General features: G+C 44.7%; 1 protein-coding gene across 1 annotated transcript in view; it reads right to left on the minus strand.

The window, feature by feature from the left end:
* LOC147701413 (HLA class I histocompatibility antigen, B alpha chain-like) overlaps positions 1-21,861 on the minus strand; it is a 414,542-nt gene that overhangs the window by 185,523 nt on the left and 207,158 nt on the right. The window contains exon 3 of the mRNA XM_086928648.1: positions 7,733-7,855. Within this exon, the coding sequence (XP_086784774.1) occupies positions 7,733-7,855 (123 nt within the window). The remainder of the gene's footprint in view (positions 1-7,732; positions 7,856-21,861) is intronic.

Consider the following 21,861-nt stretch of genomic DNA (forward strand, 5'->3'; position numbering starts at 1 on the left):
TACTCACAATGGACGTTGTGAGGCGTTCTGTCGGATTCTGTGTGATAGCCTTATAGTATCTTGCGTCGTCAAGTTGTCTTTGACACTCTGTCTCATAGTCCACAGTATTCATTATTACAGTTGCACCCCCTTTGTCAGCTTGTTTGATCGTCAAAGAGGGGTTGTTCGATAATGTGTCTAGAATGTTTCTTTCATCCCTAGACAGATTGTTATGTGTAGGGAAATTAGATAATTTGTTAATATCTTTTAGAACTGCTTGCTCAAAAGTGAGCACCTCACTCGGTACCAGGCCACTGTGGGGGGTAAAAGTAGAAGTGTTATGTAACCCCCAGAGTCATTGGTGGGTTCTTGTGGTTTGCCATCAAAGAAGGCATGCAATCTTATCTTCCTGAAGAATTTTTGCAATTCAACGGTTTGAAGGAAATTGTCGGTTCTGGGAGTTGGGACGAATCCAAGCCCTTTTTGTAAGACCCTTCCTGTTCGTTGGTTAACTGGTGTGAGGAGAGGTTGACTACAAGGCTCATTTTTTGTTCGTTTTGCTCCGTGTGTCCATCCCTTGGGGTGTCGTGTCCTCCCATTGCACCCGTTTGTCGGTTGCGTTCCCTCTCTTTCTCCCTCGCCCTCTGCCCCAACCTCTGTCTAAAAAAGGCCGGTTTCCATGGGGGGCAAATTGAGGGGGGTACTGTGGTCCAAATTGTGGTATGGCATGGGGGGGATTACTGCCACATTGGGTGCCCCGAGAAAGGTATTTGGGGATGGGGTAATGGGTATTGTCCCCGTCTCCCGCCTCTACCGCCACGTCGTTGGCGTGGTTGCCATGCGTCCCCACTAGAATTGTTTTCACTATTGGACCCTCTTCTCGAGGAGTTGTTGCTGGAGTCAGAGAGGTACCCTGTGCCTGACGGAGTGTAATCCTTTTTAAGGTATGGGTATACTTTCTCTTTGTCAAAACGGTCAAATGTCCTTTTGTAATTTGTTGACTTTTTGTTCCATCAAATAATCCTTGTGTTCACTGATCTCCTTATTGATTTCTGCCAGTTTCGTTTTGAAACCTGGGTTAGTGACAGCGTTTTTTAGCGTTGCTTCTAATGCCTGGATCTTTTCTAGCAGGGCATCAGCCAGAAGCTTGGAGGTGTTCACAATCAAAATCAATAAATCATGTGTGCACTTCCAGGATATCTGGGACCATTCAACCTTAAATTGACCATCTTCCCAGAATATCCTAGGGAAATTCTTGACAATCAACCCGTTTGGGGCAATTTTAGCTTTGAAATATTCTGCCATCAACGCACCGTGCAGACTGACTCTTATCCACTCTCTTTTGAGATCAGAGAGTGTTTTGCAGTCAGCTGTGTTGCTACCCGTTGCGGTGTCGTTATCCAAATTAATTAAATTATGCTCATGTAAATTATGCACCATCCTGATAACAACGCTAATCCGCCGGTGCAGGCTAAATACACAACATGAATAGATAACCGATTTGTCACCAATAATTAATGCAAGCAAAACTAGGATTCACAATATTCTCAGGTGTGCCTGCCACTGCAACAGTGCAGGCCTTCTCCATTGAAAATGGACCCCAAAGAATTGAAATGAGGCTCTTCCAAGATGGCTGCCACGTTGCACACGGAAAGCGGGTGTTTCTGCAGTGAGTGTGGCACGTTGCAGGCAATCCCCAATCTTTAAAATGGCTGCGGGGATACGTACGTGAGCGCATTAATGCACTTGTAGTACAGAAAAGGCATCTGAGTGTACACACACATGCGCTTGTAGTACAGCCTATGAGTAACCGCCAGTCAGGACGAACCACTTGTCCAGCTAATACACTACACTCAGCCACAGGGCTGAAGCATCCAATGGTGGGGAATCACACGTTGGGGGACAGCACTCCGCTCACTCACCTGTACTAATCTGACACGCGGCAAGAACACTATCAGTGACACAGTTAGTCCGGATACACTGTGAATGCTAGGTGTCTTGCCATATGAAGCGGCACACGAAATGGAGACGCTGGAGCCAATGAAAGGATGCTCAGCACACTTGGGTAAGAGTAAACCTTTATTCCTCCTGTCATCTCCATTGCCCCAGCAACTGCCTCACAGAATCCTAACAGCAATTTTAATCGTAACCTGGAATGTACAACCTCTCCATTCCAAGCACCAGCGCACGTCTTATCACACAGGATTCTGTCAATATGACAGAGCCTTGCATCACATAATTTTCTTTAGAAAAAAAAAGAATCCTGAAGCAGAACTTACTTTTTTAAAATAAAAAAGATAATGCCCCCCTCGCCATGGGACTTATCTTTCATGGTGAGGGGGCATTTTCTGTTTTTTACTGTCCCTTACCATTAGGTTTCGCCTGGCCGTGACAGGCAGTAGAAATGGCTCTATGTTCACCCATCCTAGTTGGACTGATGAACATTTAGCCAATTCTCCAATTCTTCAATGCCCTCACCTAGTCAGGGCATTGAAGAAGGGTGGCCACTGTGGTGACAGAGTAGTCACAGCTATGGCCAAACTATTGTCTACCTGCATTCCAATCAGACGTGCAGACCACGATCTTGGCGGGAAAGTAACACGGTCGCCATAGTGATGGAATTCCCGCTCAGCCAATATATAAGTTAGTTCCTGTGTCATTTTTTTAGGAGGAAAAACTCTTCTCCATGTAGGACAAACGTGAAATACAGTCTCACACTGTGGAACCTCTGGTCTGATATTTTTTCAGGGGGTCCCCTTGAACTTTTGGAGCTGTGGAGCAAAACATTTTGAAAAAGTTCCTAAACTTCTTTTGGTGCCCAAGCAACCACAGCAGCATATTTCCAAGGAGTCCAGGCCCTCAAGGGAAGCACTAAGAGACCTTCAGGGTGATTGGCACAGGGCAACAGCAGGTCCAGCTGCTAGTGGTCAACTGAGGTTCTTCACAGGAATGTCCTCTTTGGCTTTTTATATTCCTGGATCCACCAGTGTGATCATCCATATGATCCTTGGAGATCTATTTGTCCCTTGACTTAATGTACAAGAGGTCTGACCTTCTCAGGTCCTTTTCACAAGTCACAGTTTCAAAACCACCAGGTTTAGTTTGCCTGGTATCCCTTCACAAGTCCAGTAGTCTTCAGTGGAGGGTTCGGTGAGGGTCTAGCTTTGTAGCATTCACCAGCATTTGGGTGAGGGAACAACCTAAAACACTCCTTATCCCAGGCCCTCGCTTGCCTAGTTTTTTAGTAGTTCCTGTTTGCTGTATTGCAAACAGGCCCAAAGTACAATGTAGCAGGGCAAATCCAAGATGGTAAATATCTTAGGCCATTCTAATCCTGAGTTCTAGAAGCTGAGAGTTTGAGGGGGGATAGACTAGTATCGTAATCCTAGTACCCTCCCACATCTGACTCTAAAATACAGTTTGATGCAGGCACTGTACCTACAACAAACCCAGCAACAGAGGTCAGGTAGGACAAAAGCAGGGTCCTCGGCAACCAGACATGAGATACAAAAGAATTGTCTTGGCATCATATTTGTTTCATTTAAAGGGCACACAATGTTAACATGTACTTTAGACAGACCTGTCATGCAAGACTTAACACAATGGTTTTTACAAAATGCTGACAGTTCCCATTCTGCATAGTCTATTGGGCTCGGAAGGTTCATCGCATGTCATTTAGGTCAGCCTCTTTTGTGCTCTCGGGAGGAATTTCACACTTCTTTCTGGGCTAGGCAGATGCTGGGAGAAGCTGGAGATTTAATGACAATTAGCCTCCAGGAACTTCAAGTAGATAAATGTAACTTTCTAAAAGTTGCTTTTCCTTTATATATGTATTAGAAATCTCATTTCACCATTGAATTTGATGTTAATAATTATTAAAAATAGTAGTTAAATAATTTGTCTAGTTGGTCCCATTCCTAAGATACACTATTAGTATTTTAAATGGTATTCTGATTTTCTACATAGGAGTGGATGATCTCATGAGGTCACTCTTCTGTCTTTTACAAATTGTGGCTGGTTTTCAGGAGGGGACTTTTATTGAGGAATGAGAACTATTACAGCCCTAGCAACAGAATTGGGCAAAGAAAACGTCCAAAATCACATTGGCCGCATCATTTGATACCCTGCCCTTCATTTTTTTCTACACTTTTATTTCTTTGGAGAATGAAATATGGAAAGATTGCTCCAGGAAAATGAAAGCAAGCCAGACTTCCTCTCTGCAAAATCAGTTTATTTCCCAAAATGATGAGGATATTTTTGTGATTAGATGCATTAATGCCCAATATGCAAAGCACGCATGTCACAAGTTGGTCTGAGACTACTTGACTCATTTCACACATTTACATGGACTGTTCATTAGTACACTTGTTGGTAAAAGGTCTCGTAGCTCAGTACCTATTCATTTCAAGACACCACAGTTCTCCAAGTTTGTGTTTAAAACAAATATAACAAGTGAAGTGAGCTTGCTTTTCCTTAGTCAGGCCTGAGTTTCTAGTAGTCCAGTGGCTGTGTTGGGTGATTTTGTTACACAAGATTGTCATTGATACATCACATTTCTGGAAATATTAAGTCCATTATAGGCAGCTACCTTATGAAACCACCATAAACGGGCAAAAGATGGTATCAGAATCCAGTGCAAAATATGGCCTAAATGCCTCCTTGCTGCTTATTCCGAATACCTCCACTTCATGAGAAACAGCCAGGCATCCTTTGTTCCTACCTTCCTTCCTGTATTCACAAGAAGAAGCTTTATATATGAACAGGAAGACAGGTGTATTATGAGTTTGTCTACAGCTGTAAGCTTTGAGACTGATTCACAACGAGGTCCACAAGAATACAGGTGATGTATCTATTTCCACAAGTATTTAACAGCTTATCATAGAAAGAAAAATGATGTGCATCGTGCCCATTGTGAGGGATGCAGTTACGGACATGTAGGTTGATTTTAGTGTGAAGGTGACTTTAGACTTTCTGTAGGTTTTGGAAACAAGGGTACCCCATAAAGCGAACCTGGGGTAAAAACGTATTTTAGAAAAACAATGGTTCAGCGGTGGCCTAATTAGGTCCTTAAGAAAATGGAGTGTATAATTAATTCACGTTGGGGAGCTAAATGTGTAGGTAAACATAAATTAATTAATTTATTTTCATTTCTTAACATGTATCATGGCATTTCAGGTGCTCATATGAGTGACAGAGTGCATAACGTGACACTAGTGAACATAGTGAAAACGAACCAGAATGTCACACAACAACAAGGTATAGACCACAAAAATATACAATAGAGTGGGGGTATTTCCTTGGGTGGGTCGACGATTCGATCTATATAAATTTTAGATCATCTTCAGGACTGGGGAGCTTCCTGAAATTTATAAATAATTATACAAGCGGGACAATCCATCTTAGCAAGGTTTTTTCCGGGAGCTTGAATCAATATATCCGGGATATCTTAACTATATGGCCAGTGCAGGTTTTGGATTTTTTACGCAATTACAAAGGGATTCCAATAGTCATGATAGTGAAAGGTGGCGAGACTCCTGCGAGAGCGGTAGATTATTCCGCTGCAAATAAGTCCGAGTCGTTACAGGTTTCTATGTGTCTTGCCTTTCGCTTTTCTGAATCGTTTTTGGCCACTATAGGTGTGGCAGGGTATACTCAGACATGAGTCCCTTGCTCACTGCACCATCAGGATTCAAGCAAGCCGGGCCGACGACGGCTGAAATGCCAGAAACCGGTCCCCGGAAGCTTGTTTCCTTCCCAGTATAAGAATTGGCTTGGTAGTTTGGTTTGCCCTGTTCCCATCATGCACTGGGACAGGAACAGACTAATTTGCATGTAGCCAGGTTCTGAGCTGGGATGGTGCAGTGAGCTAAAAAAACGGTGATGGATCAAGCCCTGACCTTTGGACTGGGTAAGAGTGGTCTGCTTAATTCAGACACTCTGTTGATCCCCACCCCCTTTTCTGAATCGTTTTTGGCCACTATAGGTGTGGCAGGGTATACTCAGACATGAGTCCCTTGCTCACTGCACCATCAGGATTCAAGCAAGCCGGGCCGACGACGGCTGAAATGCCAGAAACCGGTCCCCGGAAGCTTGTTTCCTTCCCAGTATAAGAATTGGCTTGGTAGTTTGGTTTGCCCTGTTCCCATCATGCACTGGGACAAGAACAGACTAATTTGCATGTAGCCAGGTTCTGAGCTGGGATGGTGCAGTGAGCTAAAAAACGGTGATGGATCAAGCCCTGATCTTTGGACTGGGTAAGAGTGGTCTGCTTAATTCATACACTTTGTTCATCACCACCCCCTTTTCTGAATCACCCCCTTTTCTGAATCGTTTCGCTTAAAAAGGCATGATTTTGTCATATTCGGGCCCTCCTGGAGTGGGATTGATTAGAAACGTGGCCTGAAAAATGGGGGTCTGTGTGCTGGCTTGCTCGCTGTGAAGGGGGTAATTGGTCCTTTTAAAAACGTACCGCCTGGAGTTAACCCTGATGGTCTGGCGGCAGAGAAACGGGGGTCCGAGTGCCTTGCTGCTTGCTGCTCTCTTAGACTTTCTGGCATCTTTTGGAACAAATAATAGCACTCTTTCTAATCATATTGCTTATGATGGTTTTGATGCATGTTTTTTTTGTCTATCACAAGCAGGTTTTGCCTCTCTCTGGCCACCACAGTTTCGCTAAAACATTATGAAAAGCCTCTTCTTCAAAATGTAGCCTGTATTATTCAATAAAGCTTCTCTCTTTTATCCAGAGCTACTAGTTTTCTGCTCTGTCTTTGCCAAATACTCTGCCACTGCACACTATTCCAGGTTATCAGCCACGCTCTATCAATTTCATCATCATCATCAAAGAACACAGTGTGCAAATGTAGTTCACCTGACAGGATGAGGGCTCCAGAGCACAGCAGAACTCGAAGAACATTATAAATTGGTCAAATAACTACATAATTCGGATATGCATGATTACTAAGAGGCTATGATAGTTAGTGGACCTTCAGAATATGATGGAGATGCAATCATTACATAAGACACATGGAATTTGAATCTTATCAATACAACATGATATTGCTCAGAAAAAGTTCACTATGTGTAGGAAAGAAAAACGAAGGTGGTTTGTGGGTGTCTTTCATGAAATAAGCACAAATAAAAGACTACTTTGTGATATAAGCGTTGTTTGGACCATGTATTTTTGGAAAAAAGAATATTGAAGACAATGACATTAGAATTTTGCTAGATTTTAGTATAGCCACAATCTTTTCATGAAACAGTTTTTTAAATCCTTTTTAGCAACTGAATAAATACTACCCCTTTGAAGCTGTGCACCAAGGTGTATCACTGTTAAATGTATTAGTATTGCAGTGATAGTGCACGGCAACTGCTATTAGTACAATGGCCACAGAATTTAAACAATGAATTGCAGGAGTTCACTAGCTTTGCAGCCATCCCATTTTAGTACCTAGAGATGCAATTGCCTTTCATAATTGTTTTTTAAATCATCACTACCCAGCCTCTAGATGCTGATAATTACCATGGTGCGATGACAATCATGTCACGCATTCGACCTTCGAAGTGTCTTTAGTCACTGAGGTTTTTCCTATCTGGGTATCTCTTAGTGTTTAATCCAACCGTGCACAACAATCTAACATTTTTAAATAAAGAAATATAGTTAAAAAATGCACTGCACATTTTGCATAATATGCACATGAGTTGATAAACAGAGGGTTTGTTGAGACAAAAATATGCATACAAGTGTGTTTACCTGGTAGATAACACCAGGATGTTTTCAGCCAAGCTTTGCCAGCAGCCAATGTTGTGTTGTCCGGGCAAGGGCAGGGATCCTCCCTTGTGTATATGATATCATCAAAGTATCTATAGTGGCATACTGGAAAAATACAAAGAAAATTAATGTTAGAAAGGAATGATAGAAACGTGGCAAAAATAGTAAAACTAACATTGGCAAAGCCAATAGGTCTCTCCTCTGCGAGAGCTATTGGTTTGGTTTATTTTAGCTGTGTTTTTCAGCATTGTGAGTTGCACAGTATGTTTAGAGTTTTATGTGAAAGTGCTATGAAACAGTTTTTATTAATTTGTTATTTATTAACGTGTGAGGGATGGTAAGAGCTTTGAATTAAAATATGAAATGAAAGGGAAGTAACAACGAACAATGGCTGTCTTAAATAAGTATTATGAAAGCCTCTACCCAAAACCGACTTGGAATCAGAACTGAATGACTTGCCGTCTGCAGTTCTAACCACTGGATTACAATGCGACTGAACACTGTAAGGTCGGAGTCCCATTGTTCCCTATGGGAGCTCGTGTTCCACCCGACACCCAGCTGTAACACATGCTCCTATTGGGAAATGGGGTGTTTGCGGAAAACCTTGCACCCTATCACAGGCACTTCACGGTGCCTGCCACACAGTGCAGGGTTTTGCAGGGGAGTCCCTTAGGTACCACCTCAGCCATCAACTGTAGGCCGAGGGGCCTTGAGGGCCCTGCTAGGGGCCCCCAAAGTCTCTTCCCGACAGCCTTTTCGTGTCGGACAGGCCGACACAGGAAGGCTGGTGGAAATCGACATCATAATCCCGAGGGTGGAAACGCTGTCCATAGGGGTTTATGATGCGGGTCTGACCGAGAGGAATACTCTGCGAGTCGCTTTGAATAGATTCGGAATAACCGCGCAGTTTGCATTCTGACCGCGAACATTGTAATCGGGCGGTCGGAATGTAAACCGACCGAGTCGATCGGAAGGGATCTGACACATTCGAGGAGATTCCGACTGTCGGGAGGAGGCTTTCCGCCCGACATTGTAATGAGCCCCATAATGTTTAATGGAAAATACTGTTTAATTTGGTTTATGAAATCATTTAATTCAAATGAATGGAAATGATTGCGATTATGGTGCAAAGTAATTAATGTGCACATGTAAAAAAGATGAATTAAATTCCCCCTTACACTGCAATTAAAGAGAGGTGTGAAGCAGGTTTTCCAATTTAAAGGGGAACAGAATGGACAGGGTGTGTGTGTGTAATAGTCATGCAGTTCCCCAAATTTGATAATGTGTACTTGAGCTAAGAATGAATGCTATTTATTTTTAAAGCAAAGCAAATGTGTGCCCTTGAAGCTATTTTTTTGGCAGTGTAAAGCTGAACATAAAACTTAGGTTGTGGGTAAAAGGTGCAGTCACAAATATTGTTTTAAGCTGTCTAACATAACAAATGAAAGGCAGCATAGTCCGAGGTGGAATAAAGGCACATTTAAAGCTAAATGTAAATGTTGCCCTCTGGGCCCCTTTTTAGACACCTATCAGCTACAATTAGTGAAGGGTTACACTTTCCTGTGTGCCTTGCATACCTTCTGTGTTTTTGCCGGTACAACTATTGTTTAAAGCTGTCTAACATAAGAATTGAAGGGCAGCATTTTTCGAGGTGGAATAAAGGTCCATTTAAAACTGAATGTAATTACCCTCATGGTTGCTTTTTGGACATTCATTAGCTGAAATGAGTGAAAGGTAACATTTTCCAGTGTACCTTGCACACATCTTGTGATCTTGCAGTCACAACAATTGTTTAAGGCTTCTTGACAAAAGATTAAAAAAGTAGCATTGGTCTAGGGGAATAAAACTTAGATTGTAGTTAAGGTCAGTCACAAATATTATTTAAAGCTGTCTAACAATTCTTTTAAGCTGTTTTTACAAGAGAATTGAAAGGCAGTATTGTTTAAGGTGAAATAAAGGAAAATAAACAAGCCGTCACATGCAAGGTCTATTTTGTTTGAGATATCGGCTTCCCATACAGCTTTCACTTGCAATATTAAGGGGAAGGACTATGATTAAAAAATGTTTTACATGTCCACATTAACTAATTTGCACCTCAACCACAAGAAGTTGTGGTGCTGGTGGGACTTGAATGTTATTCCCCAACTTCAAAGGCCTCAACTCTGTACATAACGAAACACATAGCAATGCAGGTCTCTGTTGTAAATGCAGGTAATCCCGTGTAGGCATGTCACATAGATTATGAAATGTAGGTTTATTGTATAAGTTATATCTTAGTTACTGGTTACAGGTTCAGAGTAAATGCCCCACCAGGTGCAACATACTTGCTGCTCAGCCCACTCTCCCCAACTGCATCCATACCAACTAGGCACTAATCAACATTCCATTCCATCACACTCACACTGGCTGAGCAGCAGAGAACTGGGAACTATGGAGAGGATGCATCACAATAACCACTGGGTACAACACATCTCCCCCCTGTAGAGAAACACTTGAAAATACCAACAGATGTTAGATGGAAATAAACAATGAATCAGTCCCCTAAATATTCAACTCATAAATCATCAATTACAAAAGGACAAAAGATGGCAGTAAATGTCCTATAAATATTCAACTCATAAATAATCAAAACAGGTACATCCACTACAGGACTTATGGAACGAATACATCCCCTACTACACACAGATAATCATTGACCCCTAATGAAGGACACTCGCAATATCAGCAGGCTGCAACAAACATGCCCCTAGGAAAGACACTTCACTACATTAGGGTGCAACACACACCCCCACACTTCTCCTTAACCCCTTAAGTAGGAAAATTCACAACATAAGGGTGCAACCCACACACTCACCCTATACTGCATCACACATGACACACACTTAACAGGAACAGGGGTACAAGACCTCATTACAAATTTAGCATGGCATTAATAAAAATACACAGTCAACAGATTAAGAATAGCATTCAAAAATACAATCTAAAAATATACTCATCAGTAATTCAGAATCACATTGAAAATCCACCAATGGTAGCTAATTCAGCATAGCATTAATAGACAAACTTAGCATGGACTAGAACAAAATCCACCAATAACACCCAAAGTCCCCGGTGAGTGACCTCTCACCCGAAATTACTCTCAAATACTCAATACTTGTGAACACTTCACAGCTTTTCCAAGACATAGTGAAATATCCAGTCATATGCTTGCAACCCTTGCGTAGCACAAGTTCAATGGAAACTAAGTCAAGGTTTTGAAAATAATTTCCTTATTGCCCAGCCTCCTTCTGTGGTGATATACTGCTCCCAACCTACAAACTTCACTTCCTTCATAGGAGCTATAATTCCACCACAATTGCATGCTGCAGAGTCAATTTTGCTTCGACACGTTGACGCAAAAATCTACTGCCAATGCCAATTACATCCTTCCCAAAGATGCAAAAGATCTAACCGCCTGATTCATGAAAAACGGGTTTTGCGATTCTCAAATAGCGAAAAATTGCGATTCGCTATTGAGAAATCGCAAATCTGAATTCATGAAGATTAGCGATAAAAAAATGCGATTCGCACGCGGGCGCAAATTCCGTTTGCGATTACCGATAATCGCAGAAAAATCGCTATTTCCGGCTACCCGCGTCGGGATTGCGAACTCGCAAATAGCGATATCGCTATTTGCGATATCGCTATTTGCGAGATCGCAAAATCGCGAGATCGGGAAAACGGGAAGTTGCATTTCGAGCACAGTAATGACATCACAACCAGGAAGCAGCCAGTTCCCACCCCCATTCACCACAGTGAGGCAGACCTCGAGGGAGCAAGTGGGAGAGCTGCTGCTATTCTGGTGATTTGTACTCTGCAACTACATTGCTGCCATGTCAGAGGAACCTGTTCCTGGCCCCAGCAACACCACAGGGCGGAAGAGGAAGCTCAAATTTTCAGAGCAGGAGCTCGAACATTTGATTGAAGGGGTGGTGGCCAACCACGACAAACTCTTTGGTAAAGACTCCAGGAGGGTCCCGGAGCAAGAAAAAAGGAGGATCTGGCAGGGACTTGCCTCTACTGTCAACTCCGTGGGTGTGGCCGATAGGTCACTAGAAGAACTGAAAAAAAGATGGTACGACCTTCGAGGTCGTGCCAAAGAGAAGGTGGCGGAGCGCCTTGGAGAGTCGTCGGGCACTGGAGGTGGCGGACCTACAGTCCCTCCTAACACACCCATGGAGGACCAGGTGGAAAACACCCTTGAGAGGGAGGCGTGCATTGGCTTCACACGTCTAGACTCATCCCGCACCACCCAAGACACCCAAGGTAAGTGGCATGCGACTGCGACCCTGTCCCCTATGAATGTCCATGACCAAATAGGCTCCCATAATTTCCCATAGTCATGCCATTGTTGCACATCAGAAAATGCCCTGAAGCATTGTGGGAGATGTAGTGTGGCCACAATGTAGTAGTACCACAATGCAGCCAGACGGGTTCCAAAGTACGCAAAGCCACAGCCATTCAGGGAATGTCACCCAGCATGCATGTAGCAACTGCACGTCTGACAGATACATGCAACTAATGATCGTCCACTTACCCTCACAGGTGGCGCTGAAAGCAGCGACAGTGAAAGGCTGCAAATTGATGAGGAGGCCCAGGAGGAGGAGGTGCCACCACAAACACAGGCACCAGCCCCTGCCGCTAAAACAACACCAGCAGCCAGGTCCACCAGCAGTGTTCCCCCTGCGTCTGGCGCACCACATACAGCCACAGCCAGGCCTGCGACTATTGTGCCCCCTGCATCTGGCGCACCACCTACAGCCACAGCCAGGCCTGTGACTATTGTGCCCCCTGCATCTGGTGCACCACCAACAGCCGCAGCCAGGCCTGCGACTATTGTGCCCCCTGCATCTGGCGCACCACCTACAGCCGCAGCCAGGCCCGCGACTAGTGTGCCTCCAGTCCCTGCCGCACCAGCAACGCCTGCTGTGACACCACCAGCAGCTGGTGCTACAACATCTGGGCCCGCGACAGTTGCAACACAGCAGCCAGCCACAGTGTCAGGCCAGCAGAGCAGGCGTGGCAGGTCTCGCCAGCACACCACTGCAGCAAGCAGCAGGAGGGGCAATGGACAGGGGCTGGCGCGTATGAGCGTCGAAAGACGCATGTTGAGAATCCATCAGCGCCAGGCACGGCAGCAAGGTGCCATTCAGCTCCAGCTCCACAAGATTGGGCGCAATGTGGCCGGAGTCGCTGACCGCATGGACCGCATGACGGCGGCCATGGCAGGTATGGGGGAGCGTATGGATAACATGACTGCAGCAATGGCAGGTGTGGGGGAGGGAATGGCCCGCATGACTGCAGCCATGGAGGCCAACACTGCTGCGATGACTACTCAGCGCAGTGCAGCACGCCGGCGCCACCATCAGCTCATGAGCCGGCTGGCATCCTACAGCAGGTCAAATTATGTTGCAGCCAATGCAACTTCACAGTTGTCGCGGCGGTCACTAGCACAGCAGCACCAACTTGTCCAGTGCTGTGAGGACATGACCAGGATCCTGGAGCACCTGACCACGGCGGTTACGGCACTACACCCTCCTGCTCTACCTGCCACTGTTGGGGGGTGATGATGTTAGTGAGGGGGAATCCAGCATCAGCAGCCACTCTGCCTCACAAGTCCCGCCACTCAGCCGCAGCACCAGGCCCATGCCAGGTCCAGATGCCCCGGAAGAGGATGCGCCTCAGAGGCACTTGGGTGGAACGCGCAGGAGGCGCACTTGAGTACATTTGACAATAACAGGCACAGGCTGACTATAAGCCTGCCCTGTCCTTTGACACTGCAGTATGCAGTAATACTGTTAGTGGAAGATAGTTGAACTGGTACCTTTTTTGTGATTTAAACAAATACATTTATTTTGCAACACACATTAGCGTTGTGTCATTATTACATTTTGCATGCATTAGTGATTTGTGGTGTGAGGGAAGAGGGTGCACTAGAAACTGTTCACTGTGATGTGGTTGCGACGTCTGTGGCCTTCAGCTGGGTTCTCCCCGCGTGCATGGCGCGCATGTGCAGGTGGCCGGTTGTCCCCTTCAGATTCACTGCCAGAGATGTCGACAGGTATCCGGCGCTTGGTTGCAATGTTATGTAGTATTGCACAGACAGCCACAATGCGGCAGCACACTGCAGGACTGTAATACATGGTCCCACCTGTCTTGTGCAGTATGCGGAACCTGCTCTTGAGCAGGCCAAATGTCCTTTCTATGCAATTCCTTGTCCGTATGTGTGCAATATTGTAGCGCCGTTGCTGGGGTGTAGCAGGGTTGAGGTATGGGGTCAGGAGGTATTCACGGAGGGCGTAGCCACTGTCACCTGAATGAGAGGAGCAGATGGTGATTGCCTGTGCTGCGCTGTTACTTCATAGCAATGTGACATTGTCGACAAAGTGTACTTACCAAGTAGTTGTCCTTCCCCAAACTCTCCCCTGACCAGTCGTGTGTGGAGGCCGCTGTGCCGGAATATGAAGGAGTCATGGCTACTCCCTGGGTACTGTGCGACAATATCAGTGATGTATGTCTTAGCATTGCAGACCATCTGGATGTTGAGGGAGTGGTAGGACTTTCTATTGCGGAACATATACTCCGTGGCAGCTGGTGGGCAGATGGCGACGTGGGTACAGTCTATGTATCCCAGTACATGTGGAAAATGGGCTACATTGTAGAATTGTAGCTTGGTCATGTCCAATTCCTGTTGGCTGGCAGGAAATTTGATGTGACGGTGTAGCTGGGTGAGCATAGCGTCAACAAAAGTGTGGAGGCAGCGTGACATGGTGGGCTGGGATATCCCCCCAGCAGCCGCTACTATCCCCTGGAAACTCCCTGAGGCCAGGAGGTGCAGGCTACACAATACCTGCACATGTGTAGGCACCGCATTGGTACGGCTTGTTGGGTGCTGCATCTGGGGGTCAAGGTCCTGTATTAGCTGCATTATCATTTCCCCATTCAGCCTGTATTTTGCATATATCTGCTCTCTGGTTTGGCCCAGCAAGGTGACCCGCTGGCGGAAAATCCTGTCCTGGATCCTGCGTCTCCTCCGTGCTAATCGCTGTAGCCTTCGACGCCTCACCACCATGTACATTCCTGGCATTGTGGAACTCCTAATGCTGCTGCTGCTGATTGTCCTTATGTGTGATTGGTCAGGCCTGAACCTGTTGGTGATTGGCCAACGGTTTTTTAAATGTAATTTTTGCATGGCTTTTATGGTTACCACCAGCTTTGAGTTGTCCTTAATTTGCGCGGCGCAAAATGCGATTTTTGGGTTTTTCGCTATTTGCGATTTTTCATGAATACCGATTGCGATTGTATAGCGAATTCGCTATTTATTTCGCAGAATCCGTGGTTTGTCGCTTTTTCCGATTCGCTAATGCTCTCCTACCGGGATTCTGCAAATATAATAGCGAATTTGCTATTATGTGTTTGCGAGTTCGCAATTTTGATGTTGAATGCCGATTACGGAAATTGCGCCCGCAATTGCATTTTCGCTGCGATTGCGGGCGCACTTTTACTTCATGAATCAGGCTGTAAGCGTCGCTCTATACAGGAATTAGGGCTTGTTTGGTAAACATGCTTTACTTCATTTCCAAGTCAATCTCCATTTTAATTTTGCCTTGCTGCACACAATGCTGAATCGATAGCTGAGAAATTCACAAAATGCACGCAAGACCATTCACACGACTTGCACTCCCATAATGGTAAGCTTTTAAGCAATAACACCTCACTCCAAGCACGCTGCATCAGGAGCTCCAGAATCCACAGAACGTACGCGACTAGTCACGCGACTTGCGCTCCCATAAGAATATGCCATTAAACAATAACACTTCCAAATAACAGTTTGTCACCAATTAATCCTTTAAACACAGTGTGGCTAGGCATGCAAATATTTGTTGTCCCCTTAAATAGCGAGGTACGCTTCACCCAACGGGGTGGTTCAAGTCATTACTCGTGAAATTCAAAATGCACTCACTGCCAGCTGACGTTAGAGGGTGCTCCCAACATGCACACATAAAGCTGTATTAAAGCCCTCAATCAGCAAATTGAACTCAACCTTCGACTCTGTGTCCGCATAAAGCCATGCGGACACAGAGTCGAAGGTTGAGTTCAATCTGCTGATTGAGAGTTTTAATACAGCTTTATGTGAGCCAATGACCCATACTTTTATTGTATTATGTGATTTTCTGCATTATTGTATTATGTGATTTTCTGCATTGTAACTGATATAAAGCGCTCCGATACCCTTGGGTCAGGCCAGCACTATATAAAACTTCTTAGATAAAAATAAATAAACTCATTGCCAATTCGCTAGAAATGAAAATGCTGCCTTCTATGTTAATCAGTGAACAGTCACCTGAATTAGATTGCCCAGGGGCGGCTCTAGGCTCATGGCGGCCCCTGGCTGAGAGCGTAGGTAGGGGGCCCCGGAAGAGGGGGTCTGGGCGGGGCAGAGCCCCCCAGGGCTCAGGAAGGTGTTTTAATAAAACGTCCAGAAAAGGTGTTAGATGACCAGTACCTGCGGCTGCTCCTACCCTTCCGAATTCGTCTCAGAACGATAACATTTAGGAGGAGCAGGGTATTGTGACACACGACGTGAGGGACTGGCACAGACGGCTGCAGTGCCAGGGCCATGACAGGGGTCCCGGACCCACAGCCTCCCCACAGAGAAAGATTGGCTGTGGCCGTGGCTTATATACGCCTGTACCAGCGGGCTAGCAGTGGGTAGGGAAAAAAAGAAGCTAATCAGGAACCAGGAGGAACGCAGGTGTGAAGAACAGTGAAGAGGGGGGGCGCAGGGTGTTTGGAAGTGGAACAGAGCCGGAGGCTGCCAAATCCCTGCCAGGGGCCGTCACGCAAATATGTACCTATCCTCAGAGGATTACTATATTAAGGATATATATTGGCGTGGCGGCCCCTGGAGTTTGGCGGCCAGTGCAGGTGCACAGCTTGCACATGCCTAAGGCCGCCCCTAAATTGCCCTCAAATTAAGCAGATTCTCTGTTGATGAAGATACTGGTGGGGCTTAGGGTATCTACTACTTCAATTACCTTCCTCTTTGTTGGTTACAGTAGGTTCATCAATATCTACAAATTCCCTATACTTTGTCTCTACAATCTTTACACAAGTGGTTCAGTTTCTAAATCGTCGCAAGTGTTGATGCAGATAGTCCCATGTAGTTAGGTAGCCAAGTAGTCAAGTCACGTAGACTATAAGATGTTGGTTTATTGTATGAGTTATATATTAGTTACAGGTTCAGAGTAAATGCCCACCAGGAGCAGCATCCTTGCTGGTCAGCCCACTGCATTCATACCAACTAGGCACTCATCAACATTCCATTACCTTACACTCACACTGGCTGAGCTGCAGGGAACTGGGAACTATGAGGAGTATGCATAGCAACAACATCTGGGTACAAGAGTCTCCTTATCTGCAGATCAGTGGCCTTTGAAGCTAGGGAACTCGTAAAAGTCTATTGTCAGCACTGGAACCACACTTTTTTTATCTCAAAGGAAATTGAATGCGACAGAGTGTGTGTATAACAGACAAGCAGTTCCCTCAATGTGATATAATGTGTGCTTGAGCTAACAATAAACAAACACTTATGTGCAAGGTCCCCTCATGGTCACAAGTTAAACACATAAATTCAGCAAAAGAAAATTGTTTATAAAAGACACAGTTAGGATGTGGCCAAGATGCTGTTGCAAACAGTGGTGAAGGCTAAATAATAAGCGGACACAGACTACGGGAAGGTGGGAGGGAGCAGATGACAGAAACACCTACAAAAGATGCACTATGTAGAGTAGCTCAACAAAAACAAAACAATAGCTTCCAAAAGTACGAGCAGTTCTTGCTTTTACCCATTAATACAACCAATAAAACAAAGATCCAGCAAACAAAACAACATTTTAAAAATACATTAAAATAATAAAGGTAAAGAAAAACATGTTGCTTTCTAAACCTGGCAGGTTTAGGAATCTCAAAGTACCACCATGTCGTGAATAATACCATCCCATGAAGGAAGCGTGGTTTAGAGGCAGTAGCTACACAGTTTGCAGTGCACAGCATAGAAAATGGGGAGCATATAAATAACTCTGTGGCACTGCAGGGGAGAGGCAGCTAATTCAGCATGGCATGAATAAACAAACTTAGCATGGCATAGAACAAAATCCACCAATAACACCCAAAGTTCCAGGTGACCAACCTTCTAACAAGCATTGGCAAAGCCAATAGGTCTCACCTACGAGAGCTATTGGCTTTGTAGGTATTTAATTAGCCATGTTGTACAGTAGTTGAAATTGATAAAACAGGCCATGATATGGCATTGCTCTACATCATAGCACTCTATTTTTTAACTTTCAAAAACACTGCCACAAGAGTCCGAAACCTGTGATCTTTCTAGATGTCTCCGTTTGTCCTTTAATTATTGCATATAATCTTGAAGTGCCCTGCGTACCCTTTTGGAGGTGCACATACCTGTACCTCTGATACTAATATTAAATGCCACCCATTCTGTAATCGTGCTGTTCTCAGAGCATTCATTCACTTAGAAGAATGTGTTGATGGCCTTGGTAACAGTGTGCGCTTGTAATCTGCGTCAAGTAAAGCAGTCATTTGAAGACACCAGCTGGAAATGCATATTCTCTGTGTGCCTGTTAGACCTTACAGCCTTAGGGTAGTCTTCCCTCAAACATTTTGTCTTACTCCTTAGGTTGCTGCTTGAGTAGGATTTAACTCCCCTTGACCAGAGACCCATTGCAGACTTTTATACATCACACTAAGTCTGATAAGGGTGTTGTGGCTATTAAGATATCAATGCATGTGTGCAATGTGTGCACAGGGGAAATGTTCTCTAGACGTGGGATATACAGCTCACCAAAGGTCCACCAGTCCCAATTCTGAGACCCATGTAGAGAGGGCTTCAAAACTGCACACCAGGTTCTGTATTTATGTTTGTGACCAGAGTCCAGTCTCCTGCTATCAACAATGGTCCAGTGGCTACTATTGCTAAGGCGCCTGGTGTATTATTTTAAAATGCTGGTTGAGCTGGGTTATAAGCGTATGATCCTGAGATGTGTAGGTCTCTCCCATCTAATCTGGCTGACCCCAACACATATTTGCCCTCTGGGTCAATCTGCTGTTCCACCAGGATAAATGGCACACCTGGTCTGACCCACAAGACCCCCCTAGCATATGCCGAGTAGGTTTCAGAACACTTGACTCCTCCATTTATGTTTGAGTCTCAAACCTCTTGCCCAGAATTGCTAACCATAATACAGAGGTGTGAGGTGAGGGGTGTGCCAGCTCATGCACCTCAAATGTACCCAGGCTTAAAATGTGATGAGAGGTAATGGGCACTAATAAAGTTAAGTGAAGTTGATGGAGAGGAAAATTATTGCCTGTGTCCCAACATTGATACAGATCAGCAGTGAAAACAATAAAGTATGTGTCAGGTAAGTTTTGGATGAACCAATAAATCAAAGGATTGCTAAAGTGCAAAGCTACTGCAAGAGTATCCCGGCATTGGGGCAAATGGCCAATGGAGGGTATCAACCAACCTACAGTTTAAACAGATGAGTTTTCCAATACTTGTGAAATAATTTCTTCTCTGGGATGCATCTGAGAGGAAGAGGGAGATTGTTCCAATACTTGGCTGCCAGAACTGAGCAGGCTAAGCCACCCCATTTCTTCCATTTAGTAAAGGGTATAGCTAGCAACTGGGCAGACTATGAACTCAGAATTCTTATGGGGCAGAATTCAACAATCCTTTTAGACAGGTATTTGGGCGCATTCTTATAGAAAGTGGAATGCACCACTGTCAGTGCTTTAATCACAATCCTTTGCTTCACCGATAGCCAAAGCAATTGGTTACGGTAGTGGGAGATGGAGGCTTGCTTGGGAAGTTTAAACAAAAGGCAAATTGCCATGTTCTGTACCATTTGCATTCGTTGGAGTAGAAAGTCAGGAGAGGATTGGACTACTGTTTCCTGGGCTTCATATCGCAAGAAGGTAAGAAATGTTCTCAACATCCTCAGTAACCAACAAGAGATTTTAACCACTGTTGGGAGATGGAATTTGAAGGATAAGTGAGTGTCAACCAGCCCCCTTAAATCCTTTGCTACCTCCGTAGGGGGACAGTGAAGTGTAACTCCTTGCCCACGCCCCATACCAACCGGGCAGAGGGTTGGCACCAACTATGTTTTCTCTGGGTTGCATTGGAGCAAGTTGGCTTTAAGCTATCCCATTACTGCTGATATGCAGGCTGCAAATTTTGACCTAGATTCCAATGTATTTTTTTCGTAGGTCAGCAATAGTTGGGGGTCATCTACGTAGGAGACAACTTTTATACCGAATGATTCTATAAGGCTTGTCAGTGGTGTCATGTAAATATTCAAACGTGAGGGGGCAAAGAGCCGAGCCCATAGGTCTTCTACACTTGAGAATCTTGCCTCAGAATAAAGTGGCTTCAGCCACACAGCCTGTACTCTGTGCTCCAAATAGGAACTTAACCAGGCTAGAGCAGTCCCCTCCATTCCAATAGCTGCCAAGCGATATAACAGGATCGCATGTGAGATTGTGTCAAAAGCTTCCAGAGAGGTCTAATGAAATTAGGACTGCGTTTTGACTGGCACCCAGCGCAAATTTGATGGAGTCTGTTATTTCCATATGAGCTGTCTCCGTGCTGTGGAAATCCATGAAGCCAGATTGTGAGAGGTAGAGGCTATGGAAGGTGTTTGGGTATTTACAATCTTCTCAATAACATTGGAGACCTTGGAGCCAAGCGATGGGTCTGAAGTTAGCAAGGATTTCTGGATTCACATTTGGTTTCTTGAGGAGGGGGTGACATTCATCCTATTCCTGGAGGTGGAACTATCCCAGAACTCAATGAGGTAGCAAAGAGGTCCTGGTAGGTTGGGCTTAGGCTTTCCCCTATTTGCCTCACAATCTGGGGAGGAAAAGGATCCTGGGGAGAGCCTGATTTTCATTTTTCAAAAAATCTGATTAGTTCATTTACAGTTGAACTGCAACAGTGAATCCTGATTGGGGGCATTATTAGATTATTAGATTTCAAGCATCACCAGTGTATTCATTGTCTTAAATTTGTTTTAAAATGGTGATGGATCTTTCAGATTTTATCTTCAAAAAATGCACTCAGCTTTGTACATAGAGAGGAATTTGTCTCTAGGATGGTCACAGTGGCTTTCTGGTCCATAAACTGTAACACAATCTCAAAAATGTATTTTGCGTTATTGTTAGCTTCAACAATTTGGTTAGAAAAGAAAAAGCGTTGTTGAATCTTCAGATTTTTATTGTATGTGCTCAAGGCAGCTTTGAATCAGGCTTTGTCTACTTCAGAGCACTGTGTCATTCTAATTTCTTACAATTGTTCCTTTTTCCCCCTAGTTCATTAGTAAACCATCGGGTGGAGGGACGGTGTTTAGTGGTTCTTAACTTTGTTTCAGGGTCAACCGTGTGGGTGGCCTCTGACAGCCAGTTTTTCACTATCATCTCTTCTGACACAGCATCGCCTGTTAACGCAGGTTTGGTAGATGCTAGAATATCCTTCATTGAGGATATATCGACCTTTTTCCAAGCTCTGGGGGTGTCCCACTCTCATCTTATTTTTAGGAGAGTACCAGAGTCAAGAGAAGGTAAGTTTTGTGATTTTTAAGCTAACATTGGCTATTACAGCCATTTCTAGGGAGCTACAACTGGTAGTTAGAGAAGCAGAACTTTAGAAAAGTGTGAACAGTAAACATGTGAAGCACAAACAATTCTACAAGGGCAGATGACATTATATCTGGGGCACACAGACCCTGCAGACCAGTCTATACAGACCCATGGGACCTACTCCCCACTGGAGCTGGTGAATGTTCTAACTTAATAGTTGTAGTCTCTGAACGACAAGCTGAGCCAACTAGTGCTGCCCCCTTTGTCCTGCAACTTCCCCACCTCTACAGGCCCTCTGTCTGAACAAGAAGGGCTCCTAACAATTGATTATAGTGCAGTCATGCAGGTTTTCTTCATAGAGTCTCCTCCCTGTTAGACCTGGCATCATTGGTGTTGGTCTCCCTTCCCCTCTA

This window comes from Lissotriton vulgaris, chromosome 7 (genome assembly GCF_964263255.1).
Source record: "Lissotriton vulgaris chromosome 7, aLisVul1.2, whole genome shotgun sequence".
In the NCBI taxonomy this organism is placed as follows: Eukaryota; Metazoa; Chordata; class Amphibia; order Caudata; family Salamandridae; genus Lissotriton; species Lissotriton vulgaris.